Raw genomic sequence first — 22,602 nt, 5'->3', positions numbered from 1 at the left:
GGGCAACAGAGAAGACCTTGAGGAGGGGCAACAGTTCAGCAACAGTGAAAACATCGGGATGTGATCAACACTGTTTTAGTCACACGTCTAAAACACAGCACCATACCTGTTGTTATGAAGAAAGTTAACTCTATCCCAGCCAGACCTCCGTATGTGGTGGGAAACTTCAGCATGCAGCACAATGTAGCGTAAAAGATTTATTTATTTTTTTTCTCTTTTTTCACAAGAGAGAGACCGTAGACTTTGTTGTGAGCCTGCGAGGCACAGAAAGCTGCTGGACTGAGTCAGCCTGCAGGAATGGACATAGCGTTCGAAGGCCTAGGGAGGCATGGTATCTATTTACAGCACTTTTTGTATTCTTCCTTATTCAGCAGGTCTGAATTCCCAGTTGTTGTAAATTCTGGGAAATGATGGAAGTTGTCAGCACGGTTCAACCGTTGCCAATTTCTGCGCACGTTTTTGATAGGCCACAAAATGGAAGTATTCTTCTAGGAATAGGTGTTTTCCAACTGTGCAAAGAGTGTGTGCTTGACTCAGAGTATGATTATTCCGTATGGGGAATAAAGGGTCTTCCGACAAGGAAACACACCAGTTTAAACCAATTAAACTGGCAAGGATTCTGCTGAGAGCAAGCGCTCCAAAACCCGAGGGAAAGCTGAGTTTTTGGATCATATTAGGCTAGCGCGTATCTGTGCGTGCAGAGAAGGGACTAGCGCGTTCGTTCAATTTGGCTCCCTCAGCAAAAAGCTGTCTCCCTGGAAGCGTTCCTGCGGGGAACGGGAGAGTTGCTCAGCTGCCTCCCCTGGACACCAGTCCATCATGCGACGGGGGCTTTAAGTGAGATTAGGAAATACACGCAGGGTTAAGAAAGAAGTAAGAACAGTGTTACCATGATCCGTGCGTTGGAAATTTCTTGTAAGCTTTAGATGACAGACAGCCAAACATCCCTACCCTCTTCTCTGACTGCTGTAGTTCGTGGTACGCGTTTCATCTCTCTTTATCCTGATTCTCCTTCAGCTCCTGAAGGCCTGGAGTCAGCCAGCCTTCCTCACCTGCCCCTTCCCAATCCTCTATGCTTGTCAAGCTCTAGCAGTGCTTTCCCTCGGCCGGCTACTCCTGAAGGCCCCAACGGTTGCCATCTCCCTCCCAGGCTTCCGTCTGCCTCGGGACTTTCTCTACAGGAACAAGAGAGAAGCAGCAACGGAGCTGATGTTGCTGTGGTAGAAGCATTGGGTGTGTTTCTGGGTTCTTAATACACGCACAACCCCACCAGCCAACACCCTGTTAATACCCTGTGCTTCATTAACAAATGTCCAATCTCTGGTATTTTTTGATGCTCCACCTAATGTGTATAGGTGCCAGTTCGAATTGCGGCTGGAGGCAACTTCATGGTAGAAAATTACGTCTGGGGACTGTATTGGATGCTATCTGATACGAACTTCCTTTTAAATAGCTCATTTTGTTGTTTTATTCCCTGTTTGCGGCTAGACTGAAAGCTGGCAGCTAAGTGGAAAGGACACAAAAGGGAGTATTCATCACCGATAACCTTTGGGTTACCGCGCCTGGGGGAGGGGTTGGGGCCGCTCGAGTGAGACGCTCTGCGTCTCCGCAGTTCCTTCTGAAGCCAGGTTCCCGCTTGGAGCCCTTTCCCCGGAGAATCCCTTCCTTCCGCAGGCTTCGCAGACAGGCGAGCTCCTCTGCACTGAATTTAGCTTCTGTGAACAGTGGTGTCCTTGCCCCAGCAGGAACGGTTGAAGGGCCGTGTCACGCGAGTTTGGAGGGCTGTGCGCAGCAGGTACGGAAACAGCGGAGGAGGTGACAAGGCAGCACCTCGCTTGAGAGGAACGGGTCTTTTCTTTCCCCCCCAAGAACAACTGGATTTATTTGTTGATACAAATCTGAATGAGCAGGCCCATCTGAAATGGGTTGGCTTATATTATGTGGTCTACGTGCCAGACTAGATGGTATAGTCTAATTTTGCAATCGATTGTAGGAAAGCAAATGAAAAAGCCCTTTCGAAAAAGGAATCTGCAAGAATACAACCGGAATGAAACTTGCTGTTGCAAACTCTACTAAATAATGGCGACCTGTTTATTTTATCAAAAAAGCTTTATTTCTATAACACTTTATATATAACGTGCTACTAAGAAACGGTAAGTAAAAAATAGTCGTGCTGCTTTCTTTGAAGTCTGGCAGTTCCTTTACTCTTGCTGTTTTACATGGATAGGAGGAAAGCAGGGTCGTTCTGACTGCGGGAGGACTCGGCCTTGCCCGGTGCAGCCCTATAGGCATCACCTATAGTAGGATAAACGGCATTAGTAATCATCGTAATTGACACCTGCTCCGTGCCGGAAGGTGTGTGGATTGCGTGGGCCAATTGGTGAATCTTCATCGTAGTGGTGTTGGTAGTATCCACCATAGTATTCATTCCGAGCGCGCCCTAAGTTTGTCCAGTAGGACATGTCATCTTCAAATTTCTGCAAAAAAAAAAAAAAATCAATAAATAGTTGCTTTCCAAGCCTGAAACTTTACCACAAAGAGAGTGAAACAGAAGTGGTGCAAGAGGTTTCTTTTGTCTCAGAAATTCAGATCCTTTGCACGTCTGGTAAAACGAAATCTTTAGATCTAAGGGGGTTTGCGGCTTGCGCCTACCTTCTCTATGGGATTATGTGGGTCCCGAGAGCAGGAATGGTCCTGCCCAGCCCCACCTGGGACCTACTCCCCTCTCTGCCCATTGTACAGTGCTTAAACTGAGACTGCCTTCAACTGCAGCGTGCACCGCGCACCTTTAATATTTACATTACCTTTTCAGTGGCGGACTCTAAAAACATATCAATGTTTTGTACTTAAAAATCTAAAGGTTTGGTTCTCCGTTCCCCTGTGCCTTTAGTCGCCATGTCCCTGACTGCAGAGTGGGTACAACAGGCTTTCGTTTTATGCCGGCGATCTTTCACTCCCCGTTTCGCATGGGTAAAAACGAAGGTACAGTGCAGCCTTCTAGCTATGGAAATGCAATAAGCAGTTCAATTCTGCTCACAGCAGCAGGGGAAAAACAGCGTGCGAGGATATCAAATACTTGCCAAGCCAAAGCTTTTCCATCTGAATGACTCTTTGGAAATATTTTTGGCTGCGATTTGGAGGGGAAAAAAAAAAAAAAAAAAAAAAGTTTTGCAAATTACACAATGGGTAAGTATGGCTCAAGTCCTTTGCTGGAACAAACAGTTATTTCATTGTTAAAACTGTGTCTTAATGCTCAAGAAAACCTACTTAGTGGATTCATTGTATCCCACAACAGGCCTCATTTTAGATGTTGAAACGCACACAGGAACTCAGAGGAGAATTCATCTCATCTGCATGGTTTGTCCTTATTACTTACTTCTTGGTATTTGTCCCCAGTCTCCAGTTTTTTCATGCATAAAACCATTTTTCCTATTTTTCCTGTTCGTATTGAGATAGGGGGGATATAGCCAGGCTGTTAAATAGTCACTTTTATCTGTATAATGTCCAGGAGGGGAAAAAAAAAACAAGTCTATCCTTCATTATTTCAGTTCAAGCAAAGGATTATTTTTCTAATTGTTCCAGCTTTGAAAACGAGTGCATTCATCTTCTAAGCAATCCACGTAGCATGAAGGTCCAAAATGTACTCCAGCTTGCCTGTGCCAGTGCAGTCTCATTAAGGGTATTCATGCAGCTGACAGAAGCCAAGAATCCAACGTCTATAACTATTTTTACCTCTTATTAAGGTAGAAATTATTCTACATGTGGGACTGCAACTAACTGCACACTTTTCACCCTCTTTCAGAATCTATAGCTATAGAGCTCTGTGCAGAGCCGGGAACTCTTGATTCCACTCCAGTTTTTTTTTTACAAATTAGCTGCTTTTAAAAAAATCTGTCCTTCTCATTTGAAGGGAGGTTGGCTGCACATTATCAGCTGGTTTTTCCTTTCACGTTTAGAGTGGAGGCACAGCCGCCGGTGCTCGCGACGGTCAGGAGCTGCCCGCACCAGGGAGGCACGTGCCTGCATGAGCTTCGTAACGTCGGTGCCGTTTCACTGAGGGATGCCCGTCACGACCCGCTCGCGGTGGATTTCTCAGCGCGTTAAGAAGCGAATTGATTAGGCTGAGGCTGCCAAATTCATTTCCTGAAATACGAGTGATTGCTGTGGGTCTGGCCGCCTATTTCTCAGAGCAAGCTTTGCCTGGGTGCAATTTGTTAAGCTGAAGTTCAGTAGCAGGCAAGAACCCCACACGAGATCTTAATGTCATTTTTCCCTATTAACAAAATAACGCCAAAATCTCTAACGGATATGGAGCTTAAATTTCTGCGTGACGTTTGCTGCTTTAAAAAAAAGGAGTCGCAGTTTTTGTGCGCAATAACAGGGCAGCATCTCCTCGGGTGCCCCCCCCCCTCTCTCCCCCCCGTGGCTGTGCATCCGCGCTCGCAGCCGCTCACTGGGAAGCTCTACCCACCCTCGGGATCCCCACACTCACCGCCTCGTCGAATCCCAGGTACAGGAACTGCTGGTACCACTGCTGCACGTCAGGCTGGCTGCGGTCCCACAGCTGGCGCCTCTGGCGTCTCAGGCTGCTCAGGAACTCCTTGGCCGCCGTTTCTTTCACTGACACCTCGGGCTTCGTGGCAACGGGAGCTGAAATTAATTCACACACGCACAGCCCGCCAAAAGGCACGCCAGGAAAGTTTTAGTCAGCCTGAAGCGTACGGCTTGCAGCAAGTAAGAAAATGCTTCTCGCAGCGTGCCATCACCTCTGCGCTGGGCGGCGCGGTGCGTGTCGCAGCAGTAACAGTCATAAACCCGGGAATCGCCGAGGTAATAGGATTTCTCAGCTACCCTCATTCTCTTGGCTCTGATAAAAGCTGTTCTGAGCTCAAAGACATAAGCTAAGTAAGGGATTTAAATAAATAAACCCAAGCGGAAAGGGAATACACTGTGTTGCGCTTTTGAGGAGAGAGATGGAGACCGGCCTCTGCGGGCTGCTGGTACAGTAATGGGAAAGAAGATGAGAGGTGAAGTGAAGCCTGAAGAAGATGGAGAAACACTGCTAACTTATTAGGGGGAAGGGAGGCACACGTAAAAAGATATATATATATATATATTTATTTATTTTTAATCTGTTGTGTAAAAATGTAGCTTTTAAATAATGGGTGCTACTAAATGCCCCGTATGCCTGAAAATAAAAGCCCATCGGGCTTTCATAGCGCGCTGCTTGGTGGATGGATGGGAATGCCCTCAACCTGCCAGACCCAGCCGTGCCATCTGCCTTGCCCCGTGCCTATGAGACAGGCAGTTCGCTGCGGTTGCTCGAGGAATTGCCATAACCCCAAGAGGTATGGGTGTGAGGACTGGCTAGCCCCCGGCCGCCCACGGAAACGATAAAACGTGGCATGATGTTTGGGCTAGACCAGAAGCATGTGTAGGAGTAGGAGGAACGTCTTGGCTTCAGAGGGTTCAGGGCAAGGAGGGAGAGACCAGGGGCACGGGCGTGGATGGGGATTTTCGGAGGATGTGAGGGAAGAGGCAGGGGCAGAAGGGGAAGTCGGGTGGAGATGCGAAAAACCATTGAAGCAGGAGCTGGGCAGACTCGCAGCAGGACGCGAAGGACTGCAGCGGGAAGGAGATTCGGGAGGTAAAAACAACAGCCAAGTTGTCGCAGGAAGGGTGGGAAACAGCGGGCTGCCCTGCGGTGATGAGCTGGAAAATGAGAACTCGCCGTGCGCCCGAGCTGGGTGTTCTTACTGGGAAGTGGGACAGCTGAACCAGTGTCACGTGCGTGTGCCTCACACGAGGGACGCTGCCAGCGAGGGAACCAGTGCTGTGTACTTTGCCTGCTCGCTTTAGCGCACAACGGGAAAAGGGGAGTGAGGCTGGAACTATGGGGCTGCCTATTCCCTGCATCATCAGTTCAAGGCTTTGCTGTTCTTCCTGGGCCACCCCGGGTTGTCTGCATGCTCAAGAAGCCTCCCCTTGGGTGGTCCCTCTCATCAGGGGACCTGCACAAACCAGCCAACCGCTGCTGGGACGGTGGCTGTTGCAACTGGTCAGTCCTATCCGCCTGCCGGCACTGCAGAAGGGGGAGGAAGGAACCTGCACGCGAGGCAAACAGCCATGGATGGGGCACACATTTTAGGGCAGGCAAGAGGAGGTGGGCGATGGCAGGAAAAACCTAGTGAGAAGTCAGTCGGGCTTGCAGAAAGAGGGAAACTTCTCTGTGGGGGGCTGTAAAATGCTTTGCCTCAGCCACGGAGCAGGCTGAGAGGAGGCAACCCAAATTTCTAGGGTGTTTCAGCCTGGCCCTCATCTGCTGCAGCGCTGCTTGTCCCCGGCCAGCTCCGTTTCCATCCCCTTCCCTCAACCAGCGAGCCGTTCGGTCCATCTGCCTGCTGGGCCCTCAGCCATCATCCCTCCCATAGAGAGAGCAGTCTTCCAAGAAGGAAGCACGTGGGGGGGCAAGAGGACAAAGGGAACAAGTCAAGGCATCGCGGGCAAGCCCGGTTTGCACATTTTCTCCTCTGCACCTGAGCCAGTGGTATTTCCCGTGCGTTAAAATTCCTTGGAAAAGCTTGTGACTTCCCAGAATAAATCAGATAAACGCCACGTCTGCCATGCATACACTGGAAAAGGCGGGGGCTACACGCTGCTCGGAGCAAAACGCAGGCGTCCTGCCTGAGGCTGGGATCCCTGGTTTTCCCAGGGGGCTGTGATAAGCAGAGCCTCTGGCCTCACCTGTACCAAGTCCCAAACGGACACACAGGCACAGGCTCCGTATGCGCAGGAGGTTTTGGTATGGTACGGAGCGAGAGCAGCTGTGCGCTACCAGCTTTGAACCAGGTGCTCCTCTGGCTGTCCTCTTTGGGCTGGAGATACAGTGACAACACGTTGGCAGTTTTGACTGATGGCTACTGACTCAAAGGAAAAATAAGGGAAAGCAGTTCGCTGCCTTTCTACTTACCTTCTCGTTTCTGAAGCATCAGTTTAAGCTTATTTCCCCTTGAGATATCTAGACAAGTAAAAATAAAATGCATACGTTTACTAAGAAGGAAACAAGAACAACAAAAAAAGATCGTATCTTGAAAAATACTGGAAGCGTTTTTGTCATAGCTCCAGACCACCAGGCAAAACTCTGCAGCAAAGTTTTGACCACTGCCTCCCCTTGCTCCCGTTTCCACGCTCGAGTGCAACATACGCTGCAGGGAAGCTTTTGACACGCCAGCATCCTCTCCCCAGCTGTCCCTGGCAAGGGAACCCCAAAACTGTCGGCCTTTGCCAATTAAATTATAAATTTTTTTTTGCGGCAGAAGACTGCAGCCGGTGCCAGCACTGTGACACAGCGTCCAGGGCAGCACGATAACCCTGGAAAACCCTGAGCGAGGGGCACGTTCCCAACCGGACTCCTTCAAAACTTTTCCTCCCACCCTGTCCCGAAGCGCATCGAGGCTGTCGTCCTGCCGAAGCCCCTTCCCAGCGGGGATCCAGGGCTTCAGCCCACGGCCGGGCAACACAACGGGAGACCTGCAAGCCCTCGGCTGCTCCGAAATGCTTTATTCCCTCGGAAACAAGCCCTTTAAAAAAGGATGCTCAGCTTGCGTGAGTGACCAAAAACGTGCGGCCACGCCAAGGGAAGGCTTTTGCCCGCGGCCACGCGTGGTGCCAGGGGAAGGCTTTTTCCCACTCAACGGGACGTGCCGGGTTAGGTTTTCCCCACCCCGTACGCGGTCCCGGTCCCCGGCGCGGGCGCTCACTCACCGGGGGCCGCGCAGAGCAGCGGGAGGAGGAGGAGGAGGAGGAGGAAGGCGGCCCCGGGCAGGTCCCCGCGGGGGCACGGCGGCGGCATGGTGGCGGGCGGCGCGGAGACCCACCTGGGCGGGAGGAGACGGAGAGGACGGAGATGGAGCCGGAGCCGGAGCCGGAGCGGAGGGAAGGGAGGGAGGGGGGGAGAACGCCCGCCCCACGCCGCGCCCCGGCCCGGCCCGATGCCGCGGTGAGGGGCGGGGAGGCGCGGTGCCCCGCGGGTCTGGGGGAAGCCGGCAGCACATCCCCCCTCCGCCGCCCCGGCCTCGGCGGGCTCCGCGGGCTTCCGTGGGCTTGTGCCCTTTGCGCTCAAGCATGGGGGGAAGAAGCGTTTTGGTAGGACTAAGGCGTCCACCTTTGTGTTTGGCACGGCACAGTTTGGCAGTTCCCAGCAGCGCTTTTGGTGTGGTTTTGTTGTTTTTGTTTTTTTGGGTTTTTTTTTTTTGTTTTTTTTTGGGGTTTTTTTGTGGTTACACATCATCCAATGCAACAGGCAAAGACTTTTCAGCAACTCAGGCAGGCTTTTCTTACAGGGCAAACAAAAAATAAAATAGCTGCAGCATGTCATTTAACATTTCACTACGTATAACGCCAGTTTGTCAGTTGCCTGTAACGGCGGATGGAAATTGAGAGTTTGTCTTGGTGGAAAAATGAATCAGAATCAACCAAAGGTGACTTAGTCGAGGGTTTTTTTTCTCTCTCCATTCCTCCCACCCCCACAAGCCCACAGAAAACTGCAATGCATTTTAACTGATCAGCTTTAAAAAATAATTCGGATTTCTTTTCCTACATTTAGACAGGTTTAACTTATAGTAAGAACTCAGGGACCAAAAGCCAAACTCACAAACTGAAAGTCCTTGCTCAGCAGGATCACAACTGTAACGGTGCCTAAACTTACAGTGCCTTTTCCTAATTCGGGTTTAAGCTGCCCTCAGTGAATTCAGCTTCTCTCAGCTCCTTCCCCTGCAAATGCCAGAAACACCCCAGACGAAGCCCAGTGACATCCTTGCCCATCCTCGGGCACAAACCTCTCTCTTCCCTCGCAGCAGCCACCCACGACACTCAGGAGGCGGCTATGGGCCTCTCACCTCCTGCCGAAGCTGTGCCAGGGTGCAGCAAGGAGCGCGGGAGGGATTTCGGGGGAGGCGAGGGTGAGCTGGGATCGCTCTCTAACCTATTTGTGAGAAACCTGGCAAGCGCCGGGACCTCGGCTCCCTGATCCAGGGATTGTTTCCAGATTGGTTACAGCTGAAAGATGAATGTATATACATATGCACACACACTGCATACACTGTATATATTTTAATTGTATATAAATATGTATATTGAATGCATAGGTATATTTATACATACACGCATGTGTATGGTGAGGGAGCCATGCAGTGGTGTGGCAACTCGCTGCGAGGTGATGTGGAGCGCTATTTCAGGCACAGCTAATTGTGGGGGTGAGACAAGACCCTATGGCTGGCTTTACCACTTGCCGTAAAATGCAGAAGCAGCACCAGCACGGGCTGGTCCCTCAGCGGTTCCCCACCCCCAGCCTGAACTGTCACTTCAGGTCACCCCCCTGATTCCCCCATGCACCTCTCCCCTTGTGAAAAAAGTACTTGGAGCTGTGCCCAAGGCCTTTCCTCCACCTCCCTCCATCCCCCACCACCCTCAAGCGAACGCTCAGGCCTCTTCGCTCGTCCCAGTTGGAGCAGCACCTTCCGGACCCCTGTAGTGGAAGCACTCCCATAGGAGGCCAGTATCCCACGTCATCTCCCATGAAACTGGCAACCAAAATTAGTCTGTCCTTTCTGTCACTGCTTTGGAGTGGTTTTTTTTTGCCTGTAGCTCCATGTTTCAAGTGTCAGCCGGCTTAAACGCCATGTGTTGGAGCAAATGCCCATTCTTCAGAATCAACGTGCCCTTTCATGAGCGTAACATCGACAGCCTTTTGACTAAAACCACCTGAGGTTTTTGGATAGCTAGTTGCAGAATACAGCTAGCAGGGACAGATGTGAGGAGTACATCTGTAAGGCTACATGAGACAGCCATGATGTAGAAAACCAGGGCAATAACTCGTGAATATTTACAGTCCACTGCTATATCAGTAATGGCAAAGGGTGTTTTGTTCAAGCTGGTGGGTTTGTAACAAGCCTTGCGTGGGAGCTGGGGCTCTGCAGAACTTCAGGTACTTGGTGCTTCTGGGCCAAGGGAATACAAAGCACAAAACCTCCTCTGGGTACCAAATACATCATGATGACTCAAGAAACTGCCGAGATAAAATGCTATGTGTGAAACCCAGAGAATGGATTGACTCAAGTGCAAGGTTATTGTAGAAAATAATTGCTCTAGTGGTGGAAGAAGTGATTGACAGAAGGACATAATGCTCAGGGTTAAACGGAGAGCAGTATCTTCCCAGAAGAGGTCACTTTCTCAGTTCAAGGGACCAAAGTTTTTGACATAAAGTAAAAAAGTTGTATAAAAAGATAACACCACTTCTTTTCAAAGGCAGTGGGGAAAGGTGACTGGTATCTTCCCAGCAGCAATCTTTATTTCTGTTCCAGGTTGTTTTAAGGACTAAGGCAGTGTTGCCCTGGTGTTGTAGTATATGACGTGGTTTTTTTTCTGCAAAGCTTGCGACTACTGCAACATTATTAGAGGTATTTACCTTTGAATGAGTATCTATGTTTATTGACATGCCTGTGGTACTTTCTGCTATTTGCCATGTAAAAACACAGCCGCTGTGTGTGCAACTGATACTGCCATGTTTTCCTGGGTTCTCTCCATCAGCGGTGACGTTGCCCTCTTTAAAACATCCCTTTCTTCAGCACGGAGGAGTTTAAGGCTTGTCTTAGGGCTTGGTTTGCCTCCACTGGCACGTCAGTGCTGGGAGCTCTCTGCCGGCACGGCTGCGCACATCCCCAAGGGCTCTAGGTAAGCAAGTCTGGGCTAATGACGTCATTCGCTTAAATGTCCTTCATCACCACTGGTGAAAACGGTAGACTCTTGATGTCAAAACTTCGTTGAAAGACGCTAATTAATGTCGTCAGCAGGACTGTTCCCCAGACAGCTCCGGGATGAGGAGCGGTGAGCAGGGCCCCTTTCACGCACCATGTAAACCTCTGTCAAGCCCCTTAGCGTAATGGGGATCACTAATTGGAGGGACGCCTGCGGCAGGATGGCAGGATGGAGCTGGCAGGTTTCGCCACTTCGCCAGCATGGGGCTGGGCTATGGTCTTGCAAGCCTGTTTGTTGAGGCAGAAATTTGGGAGCAATCCAACAGAAAGCCACTCTGAGCCTGACCTTGAGAAACAACGGGCAGGAGCCAGGCAAGGAGCTCGCTGGAGCCGGAGAAATCCCCATCACTGAGCCTACTGCCGGCCAGCGTTGTCTTTGGAGCCTGCAGGACTTTGTATGCGGTTTTTTGGGGTAAGCAGGTAGGATTCTAGTTGATTTTATAAACAGCTCTGCAATTCGCTGCATGTTTGGCAACTGCTCGGGAGACTCTGTTTCCCCTGTGTGATCCTCGAGTTTACATGTAGTGGTTTTAAGTCCAGTGGCTTCTAAAACGACCTAAAGTGGTGTGGGCATGTGTGGCTGCTTAACTGATCTGAAGTAAACCGGGGGAAATTCTTGGCCCCGAAGCATCGCTGAATTTTTAAGTGTCTAAATTCCTTTATTATTATTGCACGTTTTGCCTAAAATTAAGTACAGTGAGATTCCTGAATAGCAGAGAGACACCTCTGCTTTTGCATCTCATCACAGCAGCTGTCTAGAGAACTGTGTTGTATTCATTAAAATGTAAGAGATCGCATCAGTAATGACCGTTCAAGGATATTCAGACATTCCATAGCACAACAAAATTGTGTTAAAAAGATTGATCTTGGTTTCTTTCCTTCTTCCTTTATTACGCTTTACGTTTTCAAGCATTTCAGCACAATAATGTTTTTAAATATGGTGTAGATTACATGCTTATATAGTCACAGGACTCCCAAAACTGGATTTTCAAGGAAAAACTCCACCAAATATAACAAGACTTATGATAAAATATTGAGACCTGCAATCAGCTTACTAACTTCGTAGGCAAATAGGTAAGTTGGAAATTGGCCAGGGATTGCAGGAGATGACACTTCATCTTTTGCAAAGAAGCACCATGAAGATTTTAATGATCCACCGAAATGACCCATTTGATCAAGAACATGGCAACATTGAACAGCGTTCCCAATACCCAGAAAATGATTATTTTCTGTTTATGAGGTTTTTAAAAAATCTCCCAGCCATATTGCTCTGGTCGCTAGCCTTAGGACAGAGGCACTTGGCACTCCAGATGATTGTTTTCTGCAGCCTGTTCCAAGAAAACCACAGGAGTTGTGTTTTCCTTCCAAACAGAAGGAAGAACATTTAAGTCATCAGTCAGCTCTTTCCAAAACATTTTGAGTTTCACACTATTTCTTCCATCGCTCCAGAGTCCTCCCGATGAGTGACAGGACCAGCCCCAAGTCCCAGGACAAACACCTTTGCTTTAGGGAAAGTTTATTTGTCGCTGGCTGTGAGTCTCGTTGGTCTCGATGCATGCTTTGTGACACATTTCATCCATTGGGTCTCAACTGGTCGCACTATTACTTCGGTCCATGTTATTAGTAATTATTAGAGCTTATATTTTCCATACAAAATAGCTTAAAATACAGTCTGTCTTCCCCCCCTCCCCGTGCTTGGCTACTGCTGATAGTTTTTGCAGCTTCTGGCTGATGCTGTCAGATAAGAAATGGTGACTGTTGGTCTGTCCGTCCTCCTCCCTTCACCAAATGACAGTACTTTGCTGCCCTCACTACAGAATTACCCTTATTGCTTTTCTGATAAGCACAGTGAGAAGCATTATTTCAGCAATGTTATCTCATCAAGGCTGCTTCCTTTCTGCAGGGGGATACAAAAAATTCTCTCTCTAAGAAATCCTTCTCCTTTTTCTCTTCCACTGCCTCCAGTATATTTTTTTAGGGTAAAACTGAAAGAATCTGGCAAGTCTGAGTCAGATCTGGCAGGAAGGGGGATGGAGAGGGACTGTAGTACATTACAACATGCCTTTTTACCACAGCCTGATTTCACTCGAATCGTTCTTTCTTTTACTGCTGTCTCTCGGGACTCTTCTTTTTATGCTTCAAAACTTTTTTCCTGAACTCTTATTTCTGAGCTATTTTTGACCTGTTTTCATTCCCTTACTTTATTATTCACATCCAGAATGCACGCACACTCTTTAAAAAAAACACCAAAAGCCAACAAAAAAAAAACCCTACCCAACAAACAGGCTGCAACTGCTCAAAGTAGTAAACGTAAAGTCTTAAAAATCTTAAATTTAGCAATTTGGTTTTAGCATCCCTCTTCCCACACATTACTGCTGTTGTAATGGTTTGTACACATTTCTGTTTTTTCCCCAAAACTCTGGGCTTACTCATGGGGTGGCTGTTATACATATAATAAAAAAAGCTATCTGACCTTGTGCTACATTGTGTCATCAGTGACCATGCACTATTCATGGTGATCAGGCCCTTCCCTGAAGAGTGTCCCATACCACCGCCAGCTGCCCTGTCCCCACTGCCACCGTTCCCCCATGTTCCCAGGCCCCCAACCAAATCCTCATCACAAGAGCATTATTTCCTCCCTTCCGCTTCACCAGAAAGCTGGTTTGGGGACACAGCACCAGCATGTTAGCAACTGCAAGGCTGGGGGAAGCTGCGAGAAGAGGAGTTTTTTGCAAGCCCAGCCATCTTTAGACACTTGGGCACCTTCATCAAGGCTGAAGGAATATGCCTTCCGTTGCCTCCTGCAGCCCGAAACCCCTTTGCAGAACAGTGCACTGCGTGTCTTCCTTTGTAAAGAGTATCACCAGAGGAGCTGGTCTTCCCAATGCAGAGTTCAGTACCTGATGACAAATCCAGCTCAAACTGGAGGATGGCTGGAAACCAGGTTGTGCTCCCTGAGGCAGCTGCCTTACCTTTAAGTCAATGTGGTGGCTTGCTACCACCAAGATGGGGAAGTCTCTCTACCCCCTCCTGCCTTATCTTCCCCTCTCTTACCAGCACTGCATCTAGGACTTTTTGGAGCCAATTCAGTTTGCTAAAACAGCAGACCCACTTTACTTTTGCTGGGCTAGTTATCTTCAGGACCAGTGAGCTGTGATGGCTCAGGTAGGTGGTTTGCAAGACCCGGGGCTTAGTGAGAAGGTGGTGGGAGAGCATGACCAGTGTGAAACTGGTGAAACAGTACTTCTCCATTTTGCTGGAGGATGGTAGTATGTCTAACCCACCCCAAGGAATAGCTGGGGGGTCAGACTCATGCAATACTGAGTAAGCACTGGGCCAGGAGCAGGTCGCTGCGGAGAGAGGAGCAATCTGAGTCCATGCTGATCACATCCCACCTGAGTGCCCCAGTTGGATCGCTTCCTCCTCCTGTGTTGTGTCTAAGGCTTTAGCAATGCCTAAAACTGGTCCCTGCAGGCCAAATCGGTGTCTTCATGACCTCTTGGCGATGACTCGCCTGCCTGTTAAATTTGGGCGTGCTCCAGGGTGGATTTCTGCCTGCATAGGGACATTTACTAGCAGAACAAGTTTGCTTGCTGAGGAGCAAAGGGTTTGAGAGAGTGACAGGTTAGCTCTACCCAAGGTTTCCTTCCCTGTGCCTCGGTCCCCTCCACTCCAGCAGCCCGGGGAGGCAGGGCAAGCCCTGCGCATCTCCACTGCAGCCCCACCAGCATGGATGTAAGCCTCAGGGACCTGCAGGGGCACAGCACACACCTGCTGAGCAAGTGCTTTAAATCCCTTTTTTTTTTTTTTTTTTTTCCCATTTGAAATAGGGCAAAGTAGGCGCATTTTCACGGGGAAGGAAAAGGAGCACATCCCAGACAGCTGCTGCCACTCCTGCTCTGTTTGAAGCCTCCGTTTCAAAGCACAGGAGCTGAAACATGGCCTGAAGCCTGTCGGGCCTTTTTAGCATAAACCAACCGACCTGCTTTCTCCGGCATGCCTTCTCAGGCAGGTAGGAATCACAGGAGCTGAAATTTTCAGCAGCACCACCAGCCTGCCTGAGGCAGGCCCCCGGCACGCAAAATGTCTGCCTGAAAAGTCAAAACACGGCAAAGTCATCAGCAGGGGAGGGCAGGCGATTGCTCGTTCCTTGCGCCGAACATGGGCCTTTGGGAGCCTCAATAACAGGCGGTGCGTACCAGCTCGGAGCAGGATACTCAGGTTATCGGAGCAGAAACCTCACTTGTCTTCCTGATGTTATCACGTGTGACCTTACACCTCTCTTGATCTGCTTTGTGGCCGCTCTCACCAGCTCTCCCTTATATCTGTGTTTTCCAGTGTCACCGATGACCTGCCTGAGCCCATGCCACTGCTCCTCTGATGTTGGATTACCCTTCTGATTCACCGTTCGGTTCGTTTCCAGGAGAAGGCACTTTCTGTAGTCTCTCCGTGCTGCTGCTGAGTAAGAGATTGTGACATCTTTAATCTTCCCGTGCGAAGCCCCACTGCACCCGGCTGGGCTCTGGATGCCAGTGACTTCAAAGGACGTGTGTGCCAGCCTGGCAGTACAACGGCTGCGGGGTGTGGAAATTTGAGGGGAGGTTTTTTGTTTTTTTTTTTGCCTGCTGCGATCATTTAGGCGTCCGTCCTGCAAGCCTTCATGCACACATGTATTTTTAATCATAAGAACCCCACAGAATCCCGTTTATCTCAGAAAGATTAAATCCCAGTCTGCTCCTGCTATGCCCGGGTCTCACAAAATGCTGTCGCACAGAAACGTGGCTCCCCTGGAAAGGCAAGAGTTTCGTCCCCAGCTTGTGTTGAGTGGGTGGCGGAGGGGAACGCCACAGGGCTCTGGTCCCAAAGCCCAGCGTGGGTGGCCTCATCCAGCTCACAGCAGGGTCCATTAGCTCTGTCTGTGCTAATAGGGCTGCGTGACTTCTCAACTCAAGCTGGCTCTCCTTCATCCAAGGAGAAGAACCTGCCCACACTTGTTGAAGTAGACAGGCCTCTGAGGTCCCTGCTAGCTCCTCTGGGCATTGGCATAATTGCTTTTACACCTTGGAGCTGCTGCCACTGGGGATGGCTGAAGCACAGAGGAGCTAATACAGTCGCAGAATCACAGAATGGTGAGGGGTTGGAAGGGGCATTCAGAGATCAACTAGTCCAACCCCCCTACCAAAGCAGGTTCTCCTAGAGCAGGTTGGACAGGAACGCATCCAGGCAGGTTTTGAATATCTCCAGAGATGGAGACTCCACAACCTCTCTGAGCAGCCTGTTCCAGGGCTCTGCCACCCTCAAGGTAAAGAAGTTTTTCCTCATCTTCAGATGGAATTTCCCGTGTTCCAGTTTGTGCCCATTGCCCCTCGTCCTGTCGCCAGGCACCACTGACAAGAGTCTGGTCCCATCTTCTTTACACCCACCCTTTAGGTATTTATAAGCATTGATGAGATCCCCTCTCAGTCTTCTCTTCTCCAGGCTAAACAGCCCCAGGTCTCTCAGCCTTTCCTCATAAGAGAGATGCTCCAGTCCCCTTCATCATCTTTGTAGCCCTCTGCTGGACTCTCTCCAGCAGTTCCTTGTCTTTCTTGAACTGGGGAGCCCAGAACTGGACACATAATATGCTGCCAACCATCTCCAGCATGTTGTTTCCTCACCATCAAAAATGTCCTAGTGGGCAAGACAACCTCCCTTTAGGCCAGATCACTCAGTTTTGGGCCAGACCAGATATACTGCTTAACCAGAAACAGTAATCTGTTTCTGAGGCTGCAATTCTTCGAGGTGGGGTGAGCAATTTAATCGCTTACTGCTACCAAAACCACAACAAAAGTATTTCGCCTCCTCCTTTCTCAAGATCTGCTACTATAAACCTTTGGGCCCAACTCCTTTTTTTTTGTTGGTTGTGTTTTGGGTTTTTTTTGTTTGTTTTTTTTTTTTTTTAATGAAAATGGCCTCTTCCATGAAACTGCAGTTGATTTTTGCTTTAAAACCAATTTCCCTGTTTAACGTGTCTTCACACCCTGCATGGCAGAGCTGTGCAAGCTTCCTAAGCAAAGCATGGTGACTGCCATTCTATTAGGTAATGTTACCACCTAATGGCCACAATGGAAAGATGCTTTCACCTGGTAATTATTAGTAACGAGGCGGTGGCTATAAGTCTAATACGTATTAGCTGAACATTATTTGGAGCTGGGGAGGACCTGAGCAGGGTAATTGCACAGTGGTGCTCTGGTGACACTGAGCTCTTTTTCTTCCATGCGTGTCCAGGTTAGTGTTTAGCCATACAGGAGAGAGTAAACACGCGGGCAAACCTTTGAGGACTTCTTGTACACCACAGAAACAGCACGAGCACAGTAATGACTATATGATAGAGCAGGAGAGGCTGTGCAGTAGCATAAGATTATTTATTTTCACTCAAGTAATAACTGCGTTAGGAACATCGTCTTAAAGATGGTAATTTAAAATTTTATTTTTCATGCTGATTAATACAGATGCAAGGGACAGCATGTGACATGCAATATAACTTTGTTGTAGATAATCACTTACTAATCAGAGACAGTAAGATAGGAGGCTCGCTGCCTTTTCTCAGTGAAGAGAACATGGGGGAGCAGAGATCAGTCATACTTTGAAGCAGGCAGTACCCGACGAGGGAGCACATTTTTCAGAGGCCTAACCTGGCCTGCTGCTGAACAAATTTTAGGCACCTGGACAAGAATAATCCTGGTTTTGTTGATTGAAATGCAACACCTGTCCTTGGGTTTAGCAAAGTCAATCCTTTAACTTTCATCATTTCACATGAAATTTTTGTTGCGGGGCTTGGGTTGGCCATTTCATGAGAAATAGCGCTACGCTAAAGAAAAAATAAAAAAAAAAACCCACCCCAATACTAATACAACCAAATCTCTCAATTGTTATGAAGCCACTAAATATGCCTATGGAAAAGCTTTTCCATAGTAGCAATTTTGCATGCCTTATTAATTTATTCTGTGTTTAAAACAAGCCATACTAAACGTTTGCAGAGGAAGGAGAGAACCGCGCAGCAAAGAGAGGAGAGATACACAGCAGAGAAAGCGCTTTTTCTTTTTATCTGAAAAAGGAGTATATGTTGTAAGGTATATAGTTTACTAAAGAAGCCAAAACCCTCAAATCTCCACTGCTGTCACCATTCCTATGCGGTTCTCATCAAACCTACGGTCTCAATATGTGAAACAATCAATCAGTCTCCCCTAGCCAGGAAGAGATCCTGCTGCCCGAGGCACAGATTGATTTCCCTGCGAGCGCACAGACAACTCCAGGCTAGGCTAAAAAAGAAACAAAGTGAAACAAAGGCTGACAGAATACCTTCATTTTGGTTTCATTACGGACAAATTCCACCTTCTCTTATTTCATCAGAGGTTTCTATCCCATATTCATCTCTGGTTTCCACTTAAACATCACATATTTTCAATTAAAATAGGCTCTCTCAGACAGAAAACTAAACTCTCATATGTAAATAAACAACACAAACCAGGAATATTATTCAAAGATCTAAGCACACTCTCTGCATAGCAGTATATTGGAAAATGTATCTGCCTTTTCCCTTCCCAGACTATATGAGGAGCTTCAGGAATAAATTATCCCAAATGATCTGAGGCTGAGTTTGTGACAAGAGCAATTACAGTTATGAAACATGTATATTTTGTTTGCTAATATTTGAATTCTGTGCATGGGCATTGTATGTGCAGATAGGAAAGCAACCTCGCTTCTGGAGTGCTTATAACCTAACTGCATGTGTAATGGGCTCAGAGTCTAACTCCAGGGGAAAAAATATCAGATGGGTGTTAACAAGCCTGTGGAAGGTATATGACATTTTTCTCAGACGACACTGGAACAACTTAAGAAGGATTGTCTTGGACTATGGATCTTTCTTAATCAAGGGCGGATTTTTTTTTTTAATTGCTAAAAAACAGTCACTGTCACAAGTACTCTTCTCGATCCTGACACATGAGTGTAAACAGGGATGTCAGAGGTTCTGAATTATGCAGGTGGTCACCACAGAGTGATGTCTTCTAGCCTTAAAACCAATACATCTATCTCAGATGCGAAAGAAAGGAAAAGACAGGTGGTAGCACAGAGTTTGTACGTTTACAAATCCCCAGTGAAATTGATTGCTCCAAATTTATACAAAAATGTCAGCTGAAGCCGACTTCCCTTCAACCTGACTATTACCATTTTCCCATCAACTAGACGGTAGCAGCTTAGGGCAATACCTGAAAAAGGAACGACGTCCGATAACAGAGCTACAAGGGGCAAAGGGGCTGCAGATAAACAGCAGAGCAGGCAAAGGGTGGTAGTGTAACTGATCAGAAAGACCAAGGGGCAAGAGGGGAACCCAGTTCTGTAAGGCTCTGACAAATTACATTGACTCCCAGAAGTCAAAAGACTTGTGCTTGTGCCTCCTGCTGAGGATGAAGCACATTCATGAAGAACATTCTCTACAAGCACAGCCTTCACAAAGCAGAGTGACAAAGATGTGCCTTTTCCCATCACCACATTGCGACCCAACCATCAGACTGGCTGACTGCCACAGGGATGGACTGACATAAGGGCTTAACCCTCCTATAACTGAAAATCCAGGTTTGATCCATGTCCTGTTAACTGTTCGGTTCCAAAGGCTTCAGCATCTTTTTCTCAGTAACCACACTTGGCGATCAGTATTTTCAGAGGCCATTGACACAGCCTGAAAGGCATCCCATCTGTGTCTATCATCGGAGAGCTGCTCATCTCCATATATCCGCATTAGCATTCACAGGGAATGAAGCCGTATTAAAAAAAGACATTGAGCACGAGACCTCTAAATAATACCCAGATGGATTTATTACACAGTGTCAGTGTGTTGCAACATCGAAATGAACATTCAGGAGAGACGTCCCAGAAAATATCAGACCCTGCACAGTTTCTTTCAGACAACCCTTCTGTACCTCATTAAGTCTTGCCTATAGTAAGTCAAGCCAAACACAGCATGCAAACATTTCTGTATTTCAGCCTGTGCTAAATAAATGGGTTTTTTTCCTATTGTTTTTTAATGACAGATGTTTCCCTTTGAATTTTCCTGCACTAGCATAGGTCATTCTACCGTCAGCTGAAAGTTCTGCGTGTCTATGTGAGCGTAGATGATAAAACCTGCATACAAGTGAATAGACCCCTGCACGCCACAATTTTTTAAAACAGTGTCTGTCCCTGCACTTTTTAAGGGACAATGTTCTTCCACTCTACCCTTATATTAACAACTTCCCCAAACCAGCTAGATTCCTAAAAATGCCCAGAGTCAAACTTATTCAGGAGAGCTCTCCTCGCTATTAGACATTTGTCTGAGGCCAAGATTAGAGCTTGGCCTAAAAAAAGACCTTGGCAGGTCTTGCTAGGAGTTCAGTTCAAAGAGTTGAGAAGAAATCCGTGCCTGATTTAACCGCGTGCCTCCAAACAGCAAACACAGAGCAGGCTGCCTTGCTGGAGTCTCCCTGCCCAACCAGTCTGCCAGCACAGCATTTTCCTGCCGGGCTGCGTTAGTCAGGGATGTGGCGAATTGTCACTTCTGACCATTTTTATCAGTCCAACGGGGAGGGATGCTGCGGCTGGGTTGGGACACGCGTGCCCTGGGGGCACTGTGGCTACAACTGCATCCCTGTGCCGGCAAAGTAGCTTCTGCAGCCCTAGCTTAAGTCCTCAGGCTATCTGGACTATAAGCTGGTAAAAAAAAAAGTCTTGGGGGGGTGGGGGGACAAACTAGCCTTTACGAACATATTAACTGATGAACAGATTTGAGGATTAAAAGTATACTGCGGCTACAGCTTGCTGTCAGGAATCACAGCAAAGCTGAGCTACTGAATCGTCAAGCTTGCTGCTGTTAAAAGTACTTTCTTTTTATTCCCCAAATACAGCATCCTTAATTGCAACTATAAACTACTTTTTTTTGGTCCTGCTGTGTAGCAGCATGAAAGGCATGTTTGGAAATGGAATCTGACAAACCGACAAAAGTACGTACACCATAATGCATCTGTGCTACAAACCGCAACCTTCATTAGTGATTTTTAGTTGTTTCCTCGTTGGTCAGCTGCAATAAAGAAAATATTAAGAAACAAACAATCGCGTTACCAGAGACTCTGCTAATATTCCTCTGTGTCCACTTGCTGTCCTTTACTCTCTACATTTTCAGCCGTTTCCTCCGCTGCAGAGCGTGCACTCACACCCCCATGAGCGCACACACACACGCGCGTGCACAGACGGACAAAGAGCAGCCTTCCAGCAAGGAAAACACCCTGCATGAGGCTACAAACCACGGAAGGCTAAAACATTTCTTTACAACACCCTGCAGTTGTTGTCAGGGCAGGGGTAAGATGCCACAATATTTTTTTCTAAAGAACGCTGGCATGGTTTTTTGACATTCCTCCCCTTCCTCCAGCAAACAAATATTTTATCGGTTTACCTTTAAAATAATACGCTTCCTGTCTCCTTCCCAAATGCCTGGCCAGAAGAAATGACCTGTCCTGCCACAGAACAAGTTTCTCTTTATTTCAGCGTGTCTTGCCTCCTGCAGGCAGGGCAAGAAGCGACCGAGGCTGCGAGCGCGGGAGCCACGGGACTGCTGGGGATGCCGGGCGTGAAAGGCGCGTTTATTCTGCCTCTCCCGAATCCCAACCCCTCGGCTGCTCGCATCCGCCGAGCGCTTCCCAGACCAAGTGTGGAGAATCACATTTCTGCTTAATCAGGCCGGCTGCCTGGAGAAAGATGATTGCAAGCAGATGGACCCATGTTCTCATGTGAAAGGAATTTGGGCTTTTGTGTCGGCTGCACGATGAGCGACCGGCACCCAGCAGTATTTCAGTGCTCTTTAATTTCTTGCAGGTGTTGGGAGCCGGTATCCGACGGTGCAGCAGGGCTGAGACCCAGCACCCAGGAGGTGCAAAGAGGGATGGCACACCGAGGGTCAGCAGGAGGGACGGAGGGAGAAGGCAGGACCAGCAGGCTCACCTTACTGCAGGAACCAAGGCTCCATCCCATGCTCCTGGTAAATGCCAGACTTGCTCAAAACCTGGCGAGGCTGCAGCAGCAAAACTGTGTTTTACTCCAGGCACAGTCTTTTTTTTTTTTTTTGCCTCTTGTTATGGATAATACAGGAGGAATAAACAGAATGGACATCAGTAATATCAAAATGATGTTTCTCTGAATCTGTAACTAGTCAGGGAAAGACAACAAGCATGGCATCTGCGTACTGAAAAGGTCTGGCTGTCAGTGGGACATCCCAGTACCACTGCAGACAGCCCAAGGAAATCACAATCAGTTTAAAGAAACTTTTGATGCAGTTACAGCTGTATTTTGGAGACATATGATATATTTTAGTGCCAGAACAGCTAAGACAAGATACATATCCAGGCATTCAGTGGAAATGAATGTACCCATTGGATCATACCTCAGGATGTCTGGCCCCATGGGGGTGAATGTTTGTGTTCATGGCACATATCTGGACATACAGTGGTGAAGCAGCTGCATTCAGTCCATAAGGGCTCGGATACTCCACACAGGGCTCACCTAAGGACAACCAGCCACACATCCACATTCATGTAGGAATACTGAGAAGCAAGGCTGTATTTACTGCCACCACTTGGAAGTAACATGATCGTGCACACGTCAAAAATACCACTACTGTGGCTTTCTGTTTACTGTGCAAAACCCAATCCGCCTACTGTAGGCATCTAAACCTAAAGGAACAGAACCTGGAAGCCTCCAAAAGCTTCTTTTTGTTCTTAAT

General features: G+C 48.1%; 1 protein-coding gene across 2 annotated transcripts; it reads right to left on the bottom strand.

The window, feature by feature from the left end:
- Positions 1-2,096: 2,096 nt before the first annotated feature.
- On the bottom strand, positions 2,097-21,342 carry ECRG4 (ECRG4 augurin precursor). Of its 2 annotated transcripts, XM_082498556.1 has the most exons (5): positions 21,280-21,342; positions 7,765-7,877; positions 6,971-7,018; positions 4,493-4,650; positions 2,097-2,477 (listed from the first exon to the last, which is right to left on the bottom strand). In XM_082498556.1, the coding sequence occupies exons 2-5, from the start codon at positions 7,850-7,852 to the stop codon at positions 2,316-2,318; spliced, it is 456 nt and encodes a 151-aa protein (XP_082354682.1). In that variant the 5' UTR covers positions 7,853-7,877; positions 21,280-21,342; the 3' UTR covers positions 2,097-2,315. The 2 variants fall into 2 exon arrangements, with proteins under 2 accessions (XP_082354682.1, XP_082354681.1); XM_082498555.1 differs by lacking the exon at positions 21,280-21,342 and having other exon boundaries at positions 7,765-8,627.
- Positions 21,343-22,602: the final 1,260 nt, after the last annotated feature.

Source organism: Vanellus vanellus (assembly GCF_965231255.1).
Source record: "Vanellus vanellus genome assembly, chromosome: 1".
Taxonomy (NCBI): domain Eukaryota; kingdom Metazoa; phylum Chordata; class Aves; order Charadriiformes; family Charadriidae; genus Vanellus; species Vanellus vanellus.
The sequence above is the reverse complement of the archived record's forward strand: the minus strand, read 5'-3'. Positions and strand labels throughout refer to the sequence as shown.